Below are 8928 nucleotides of genomic sequence, written 5' to 3' on the forward strand. Positions count from 1 at the left end.
TTCACCATTGTATTTCTTGGCGCACAGGCGCATCACTTCAGCACCTTACCTAGGCAACACCTCACCATGCCAGATTCTCTCACCACAAACATACTCCCACGATAACCTGAATGCGTACACCATTTTTGCATTCAGCTTTACGGGTCTCCGCACACCATGGCATCCTTCGGGATCGTCGTCGACGTCCTTGACGATCGCTTTTTGCACCTGCAAGATGTAACCGGGAACGTCCGGCCCTTTCCGACACTAGTACCATACGAAGACTACTCTCAGAATGTGCTAGTTTACAAGATGGATATGAGCCACGAAATGATCATGGGCAGTATGCAGCAGTTTACCGTTTGCTGCGCCAAGCAGAGCGGAAAAGAGACATGGTCATGGGTTGTGCAATGGGAAGTTGAGAAGTCGTCACCAGCTATCACTCACGATTCTGCCCCAGCGCCCAAGAAACTTAGGATTGGAAGAACAGATCTAGATCTAGGGCTATCACCAAAGCTCCCGTTTACGACAGCATTCCCCCCCTCATCGCCCAAGATCAAACCTCGAGCCCCATTGCGAACGGGCATTGGACAGCGCCGCCTTGACCCCGGGCTCATGGAAGAGGAAGGGCTGTTGCGCATTCTCATCGACATCGTACAATGCGACGATAGGATAGTGCCGAACCTCATCGAGTTTCTCTACAACTGGATCGATTTCTATGAAGGCGATGGTCATGCACTGCAGTGTGCCATGCATCAAGAGATTCCAAGTCTTTGGGACTTTGAATGCCATCCCCTTGTACTTCCCGGCGTGAAGAAAGCACGAGAACAGAAGGCTCAAGACATGAAGAAGAGTGAAGCTAAGCCTGATGAAAAGCCCGACGTAACCGCCCTTGAAGAAGACATTGAACTGAGCGAGCGCATGCAGTATCATGAGAAGAGATTTGGTATCCAACCCCCGAAAATCGAAGTCCCTATCACCCCGCTCATCAACATTCCCAAGGACATGCGCAAGCGCAATTCGTATTATGCCGCTTGTTTCCAGTCGCGTCAGCGAGCAATTTACCTCCTCCTTGAAGCGGGCATTACTATGAAGCAGATAAATAACTACATAAAGCTGCAGAAGATGCCCCCAAAGGAGACACCGGAGGAAGGTGCTGGAGGTGGTCTCACACAATACTTCAAGAATCAGCCGTATGCGAGGGCGCAGTTCTTCTACGCTGAAAAAGTGAGAGATATGAGAAAGAAGTGGACAGAAACGGTTATCAGTACTAGGCTGGGTCGAGAGGCGCAATATGCGGCGAGGACGGCGGAAATCGAGGCCTCTGTGACCGCATTGCAGGGTTCTCCTGAGACTGAAAGGAATGCTTCAGGACATCTTTATGTTCCACCGCCCATTATACCGCCAACGCCATCGCAATCAAATGCTCCAGAGACGGCGCCCAATCCATGTCAATTGACTTCCCCTCTATCAAGTATCGAGACCGAACATCGTGTTGGACATACTGCACGGGTAGAGACCGTACCAGCGTTCCTGTCTGGACGGTTGAAATCGAATCGTTTCGCGTCTGCTCGTCCCGCGAAGAAAGTAAACAAAGATGAGTCTTCGGATGAAGATGGTAGTGACTCCGAATACTTCAACATTGATGGTGAACCTGTATCCGATGAGGATGATGTCAGGATGGATACGAATGATGCTCCCGGAAATTTAAATATGGGAGTCACTCTCCAGCCTAGTGCAACGGCTCCAACACGGAATGCTCAGCCTCGGAACATTGCGGCCTATCTTCAGTCTCTCAGTCCAGCTCAAATTCAAGATCTAATGCCAATGATCAATGCCGCTCGACAACCTGGATCGAACTTCATCATGCCACCTGCCTATGCCACACATGCGGCAACGCATGGCCAACCGTCTCATAGCAATGTCGGGTCCGCAAACGTCGTGTCTGCTCCAGCTATTGCAGCCGGCAGCCAGATAGGTAGCCAACCTAGTGGTAGTAACGGTAGTGCCGATGAAGATGCTAAAGATGTTAAAGGTGACAATTTAGAGGAGTTCGGGGATATGGAAGAAGACGCCGATGAAGACAGGGATGGAATACCAACTAGTGCAGCACTCCCAGAAGCATCGACACAATATCCTAGAGAAGGGAGTACGTCAATACCACAGGCCTCCTCTGGTCTTACCCAAGGCTTCCAGCCTCTTTCCTTTAGTGCTCAGTTTACGGCACCAGCACAGCCCCTTCCTAGCCTTTTAGCATCACCAAGAGCTCGGTCTAGTTCAACCCAGGACGGGGCTTCTAGACAGCTTGCGTGGGGCGCTCCAAGTATATTGTTTCGAGCTCCACAATCCCCGCTGGACCAGATTCTTCAGAATGTCCACCAGAACCCGGTGACAACACAAACTCCTGCTAGATTTAGATCACCACCTTCCCAGTCCAATGCTCAACCACCAACTGGTGCTCAACAGCTAAGGCTCAGCGCAGGCCTAGCCAGCAATTCACAACGTCTGCCCAGCGTCTTTAGCCAGCCCCCAATGCCTAGCCTATCCCGCACGCCTCCCTCTCCGCTGGAACTACCCACCACCACGCCCGCCTCCACTCTCGCTAAACTCGCCTTCCTCATGGCTCCTAAAGTTCCCTCTCCTCTCGGAATCCCAGTCCTAATCTACCTCCCCAAAATTCTATTCCCGGAGCCAGAGACCTTAGATAGAACAGACGCCATACTCCTCGGCTATATACAGCCGGGAACCGGGGGAAGCGAGAAAACAGATATGAGGATTGAAAAGGCATTATTCTTGCCTGAGGATTTATCAGAGAGATTCAGGTGGAAGGTTAAGCAGGGGACTTTAGAGGTTTTGGAGACGTATGCTGCCCCCGCGACAGCGGCCTGGAGTAAGATGCCGGCTACGCCGAGCACAACAAGCGAATACTTCTTCTCACCGTCATCGTCACCAAAACGTAACGCCGAGCAACTCCACACTTCTCATAAATCCATCTACGACAAACTTTTCCAAGCCTACAATCTCATGGTAAACACCCCCGACCGTGAATCCCAGCTTACAAAGCGGTGGCGTTGTTCTCCAGACCCAGTAATGGAAGGGAATAGAGGGAGTGTGTGGGAGGGCTGGGGACTTTGCATTGATAGGGGTGTGGGGATGGGGGATGAGGAGAGGAAAGGTGCGGTCGTGAGGGTAGAAGTAGGGTCAGGTGCGGCAGAGAGGGAGGTTCGGGAATGGGAGACTAGAAGGGCGATGGATGCGGTTATGGAAGAGGGCGAAGAGGACAGGGGAGAGGGGATAGAGAAGTGAGAGGAGAGGAATCATTGTGTGAGTGTTTCGATTGGGCTTGAGGCTGACATCAGAGGCGCGCCTCTCAAGACTCCGTGTTTGTGAGTTGAGCAGTAATTATTCTCCTCCAAAGTCACGAAATTAATTCAGTAGAAGCTGCGGATCAGCACGCTGAGGCATAGTTTCATGACCTCCGAAATGCTTACTCAGTGCTGGTTAATGTGCTAAAATTCTTCAGGGGAAAAGTTCATTGCAATGGTGTCACAGTTCTATTTCTAGACTTGGAGTTCCTTTCACCCATTCAGGGTTGGTGAATTCGAGCTGGCATGGCCATGAGCTGGGTTAATTTGCTAATAAACTCTCGTCGCTAGAATAAAAAACTTCGTAGATGCCCATTTCAGTTGCAGTACCTGTCCCAATTTCTTTTCACATCGTTATATAGAGAAGCGCATTCAGATCAAAGCTTTCCAAACTTCTCATCAACAAAGGGCTGACAGTAATTTCACCAGTACCTGACGTCACTCGAAACGCTCACATCAGCAGCATGGCGAACAGATCATTATCTCAACTCTCCCTATTAGTCACTACATCAAGGTCTTCATGTGACGAGCGGAGTTGTCTAGCTCACTCAACAATTGCACTTGCCAAAAATGGAAATCCATTTACCTGGTTCTACCTAGCGCGGCACAGGATGCAAAAAGCTTCAGTCAACCTGCACTCCTCCGCCCCCAACCGCAAATTGCGTTGTAAGAACTATTTTGCGACCCCAAATTCCCGAGCAGTCACGAATAGCCAGCCACGTTGTTAAACAATCGGATTCGCCAAGTCCCCGTCTCGCCAGTACGGCTAGTGGTAAGAGTTGAAAGGTTTGGGAGCTAACGAGGACGTGCGTCCCCGCAGCTGAGATGCATGTGCCGAAGCCTCCTGAGGCAATTTGACGGCCACCCAACTGCATTCCGTTCCATCTGATCATCTAGATCGACGTCTAGCATGAGCTGACCCTAGGGTGATCCTTAAATGCCTGGCTTTTGGCCCCTTCGCTGCACTTGGAGATAGTCTTATTCAGGATGGGCTAAGGATGGTCCATCTTCCTTAAAGCTCGTTCACTCCTCTGGGGCTGAGCTTGAAGCGGCGTGGCGTGGCAGTAATGTTTACCTTTTCTGAGCCGCTATTGGTGCCAGCGCACTTCCAGCCTCTCCACTTCATCGGTTTTGGACAAAGCTGGTGGTTTGGGCAGTGCTTATCGCCTTGAGGGCGTGCACTGCTGAAAGACTTAATGTGAAAAGCTGACCTTCACTGAGCATAGCCTGCCTGATTATGGAGGTTCCGATCCAGTACCCAAATTATTAAAGGCTGCCTTCATGGCTTCATGAGATTCACATCTAGAGCTTCGAGGCACTCCTTGAGGAGCGTTTCGAGTTTCGTATTCCTCCCTTCCTAGCTTTCGTCTTTGTGTATCTATTTTCTGGGTCTCGCTTCCTCTGTTTGCTTATACATCCCCTTCACTCTCGCTGAGATTCCAATTCATTCACCATGCTAATACCAAGCCTTCTCCTTGCCTCAGCAGCTTTTGTTGTTGCACAGAGTCCTACTACAACACTTCCCAGCACACCCTCTAGCTTGACGGAACCCTGTGCCCAAATCAGTGCCACTATCGCATCTGGTGTCGGAAAACTTCTTGCTCAAACCGCATACGACTGTCTTAACTCGGTCCCTGTTGATGTCGAAGGGGATTCGAAACTCATCGACGAGCTAAAGATCATTTGGCAATGGCATTCCGAAGTCGGCTGGTTGAAGAACACACCGGATACCTGGGAGAACGGGCCGATTGATCTTGAAGGGGAGCTTGACAAGATCAAAGCAAGCCTCAATCAATATCCAAGTGAATATGCTGTCCAACTCGCCATCTGGGCGCTAACGATTAGAACGGGGAACTTCCATTTCAATTATCAGCCCGACATTCTTCAGATTTTCTCATGGACCCGACCTGTTGGCGTTGTCTCTCTCTCCGACGACGGGAAGCAACTTCCAAGAATATTTCTTTCTAACGACGTTGTTCTCTTGAACGAGGCAGAGAATAGTGCCAATCTTCAGATTGCACCGATCACTCAGATCAACGGGCAAGAGGTGCACTCGTATCTAGAAAAGGTTGCTGCGCGCGAGCAGTATATTTCCCTGGACGGTCGTCTAAATTCAGTGCACTTTAGGGGACTGGCGGACTCGTCAGTTGGAAGCTTCATGTTGCAAACACAATACGACGGTGGAATTACTAATATTACATTCGCCAACAACACTCAGCGGTCGTGGAACAATACTGCCTCTACCAGCCAGACTTTCGAAGGGGTCGTGGATGGAGAGTCTTTCTTCAACGCTTACTGCAAAGGAGCAATTTCCGGGTTCTCAACTAATAATGCGAAAGCGAAAAGGGGTCATCTCAATGCTCCCGTTCAAATTCCCTCCTCATATCACCTCGGCAAGCGTCAAAGTATTCCTACCAACTACCCCACCGCTGTGGTTGAAGCCAAAAGCAAAGCCGTTGCAGGTTACTTCCTAAACGCCCCGGGGTACGAAGACGTTGCGGTGCTAAAGATTATCACATTCGATCCTACCGGCGACAACAGTGGATCAGAGTTCCAAGCAGCGGTTGACAAGTTCCTTGCCGCATGTATTTCTTCGAAGAAGAAAAAACTTATTATAGATCTAAGAGAAAATGGTGGTGGTGCTACAAATCTTTTGCTAGATACTTTTATGCAACTTTTCCCAAAGGAGATTCCGTTTAGCGGCCAGCGGTATCGTGCCCAGGAACAGTTTGCTCTGATTGGGGATTCGGTGTCTGAGATCTACAATGATAAAGCCTTATTGAAGGCTTATGAAGATTACACACAGGAAAATCTTGAAGATAGGTATCGCTATTGGGCGTATTGGCGATTTACTACTGCGGAGTACAAGAATTGGAAGGACTGGTTGGAATTTTTTGGCCCGAACGAATTCAACAACGATCTCTTCACAACCTTAATGCGATACAATGTAAGCACACCATAATATTCCATATTTTGGACAAACTAACACACAATAGTACTCTAATAGCGATCCAACAAGTATCCGCCCTTCTGGCTTCTACTTTTCCAATGTCACCAACAGCCCCCTTGCGTTTGAGCCTTCCAACGTTGTTATGTTCACCGACGCACTCTGTGGTTCCTCTTGTGCCTCCTTTCACGAAGAACTCAAAAACATCGCCGGAATTAAGGCCGTGGTGGTTGGTGGGCGGGCAGCCAACGAGCCCATGGAAACCGTTGCTGGCACCAAAGGCGGAGAAGTCATTCCTTTGTACAACTTCCCACAATACGGTAAGAAAATGATCGACGCTACAAATCACATTGGCGCTACGTCCCTGGAAAATACCGCTGTGAGCGAGCTTGCAGGTGTGAAAAAGGTTTATGTAAGAGTTGGAGATGGGTCTACCCGTATCCAGACCCAGGACCAAATTCGCAAAGGCGATACATCAGGTACGCCATTACAGTATATCTACGAAGCTGCAGATTGCAAGATTTTCTATACGCAAGACACACTTTTCGACCCCAGTCTCGCATGGCAGGCTGTCTGGGATGCTTTCACTGACGACTCCAAATGCGTGGAAGGATCAACAAAAGACCCTTCTTCGATCAGCGGCGGTTATCATCCCTTCGGGCCGGGGCCGCTTAATAGCAAAGAACTCCCACAACCTAATGGCACTGCATCAGCAACGATAAGTCACATTCCAGGGGGAACCGGATCCGCGATGCCGTATCCAGCAAGAAGCGCTAATGGAACGGTAACAGTTTCTGGAGGGCCATCGACGTTTGTGCCGGCGTATACTAGCACCACGACGGGTATTGTATCGGTGTTTACGGGAGCGGCAGCTAGTGCGAGTGCGAAGAAGGCGGCGTTTTATATAATGGCGGGTTTAGGCGCTCTGCTGTGAGATAAATGCGTCTAAAGCATCGAGTGTGGCTGCTATCAATTTAATATTTAGAAGTACTATTGATGGCACTCATATGTGCGCCTCGAAGCGATAGGGTGTTACGCGCCATTTTCTAATCCATCGGGATTGTGCTGGTGTACGTGGAAGCTTCTTTGGATGGAACGGGAAAGATCATGTCACAATGATTTTCTGTAGACTGACTAATCCATGGGCTCCATAGATCAACAATTTTAGTCCGGCTTTAGTAGTTGTCTATATTTTATATGCAACGCCTCCACAACTGCAACGAAGTTCTCTGTGAACCTGGATTTCGGTAGCTTCTTCATTTCATAGTGTAAGTAGCCGCCTGCATGCTCGAGGATTAATTAGATGCTCTTGCCGTGGTGGAATCAGCATAGGAAACAGATAATATTGGGGTAGGTGAGGTTTTGGTGGATCTCAAGTCTGCAGTAGATGAGCTTTCCCTCTTGCTAGTTCACGATATGGGCTTTAGAGAGGATCTTGAGGGCGCAGATGTGGTTAATGGGTCGGTGGTGGTCGAGGTATACTTGGCCGAATTTACCGTGGCCGAGAGGGAGACCGATTTCAAAGAGGCTGATGTGTAGCTCTGAAAATGCTGGCAGTGGATCTTCGGATGTTTTCGAATTGGCTTTGGATGAGGCATGGCTTTCACCGGTTTTCATGTCTTGTTCGGCGGGATCATTACTGGAACCTATTTTCATAGTATCTTGGAGTGGTTTACGTCAGGGAAGACGTCCCAATGCATTCTTGAGTTAGTCTAGTTCGGGTCCTTTCGGCTTGGGATGGGGCCTTGTAACATGGGTTGAGGCTGCTTTAAAGCACCAAGCCTTGCATTCTCACTAGACATTGGCAATGCTATGTAAAAGTCAGAGGCAATAGTATATAGCACAGTGACGCACTGCTGGCCTGATGGCTGTGTACCTCTTTGGAGCCATGGGCGAAAAGAGGATTTGTTATAAAACTTGTTACGGTGAACTTTCGGGAGAGGGAGTGACACAAGCAGAAGAGCTGTTGATGATGTGGTCTATTTTGCCAGGTTAAGATAGAAATATTTAGGCAAGTCAAGCGTTTACAAGCCTTAGCCATGGCAACAGACTTAATCACAGAACCTCTTACCTTTGCCACAGTGAAGTGACAGTCAATCACCAAACCCGACTCACCTGCCAACTATGCGCCGAAATCTCCTGTGGCCCAGTCCAAGTCCGCATACCAGTCTCTAAGCATCCAGTTCCTAACTGCTGTGAATGTGTCATTAGATGCAAAGTGATTTTCTTGAGCACCGCCTTCATCGTTCAGTAGGTCGCCAATGGAGAGGTTTACAGCAGAGGAACTCCCTGTTCTGGTTTAGTGCAGTCCCTTACTTATCCATATCGGGCATCGCTCCTCGCCCCATTAACCCGCCACTTTTGACGTATATAAAATGTTCGCCCTCCTGTCGCAGGCTTCCTCCTTGTATCTTTCCCTTAATTCTTTAACATAATCCCGTGCCTCTGCTGCTAAGCGGTCTACCACTTTCTTCGTGTCGCCTGCCTGCTCCCCCATCTTATTTTCGGCCACCAATCAAAAACTCTCCCTCTCTAATTAGCAACATGCTGCGCGGCTTTCCTAGTTTCCGCCTAAACGTTCTTTTTACTGTGGAAGGCTATAATGCTGTTGATACGAATTCCGCCCGGACTTGGCTA

General features: G+C 49.2%; 2 protein-coding genes across 2 annotated transcripts; both read left to right on the forward strand.

Annotated features, from left to right (window-relative positions):
- The first annotated feature begins 54 nt into the window (after positions 1–54).
- On the forward strand, positions 55–3500 carry BDR25DRAFT_367221 (uncharacterized protein). The gene has a single exon (XM_033696992.1). The coding sequence runs from the start codon at positions 157–159 to the stop codon at positions 3283–3285; it is 3129 nt and encodes a 1042-aa protein (XP_033548377.1). The 5' UTR covers positions 55–156; the 3' UTR covers positions 3286–3500.
- Positions 3501–4591: 1091 nt separating this feature from the next.
- BDR25DRAFT_285014 (uncharacterized protein) lies at positions 4592–7456 on the forward strand. The gene is made up of 2 exons (XM_033688150.1): positions 4592–6291; positions 6341–7456. The coding sequence occupies exons 1-2, from the start codon at positions 4798–4800 to the stop codon at positions 7223–7225; spliced, it is 2379 nt and encodes a 792-aa protein (XP_033548378.1). The 5' UTR covers positions 4592–4797; the 3' UTR covers positions 7226–7456.
- Positions 7457–8928: the final 1472 nt, after the last annotated feature.

The sequence above is a fragment of the Lindgomyces ingoldianus genome (genome assembly GCF_010093535.1).
Source record: "Lindgomyces ingoldianus strain ATCC 200398 unplaced genomic scaffold BDR25scaffold_13, whole genome shotgun sequence".
Classification (NCBI taxonomy): Eukaryota; Fungi; Ascomycota; class Dothideomycetes; order Pleosporales; family Lindgomycetaceae; genus Lindgomyces; species Lindgomyces ingoldianus.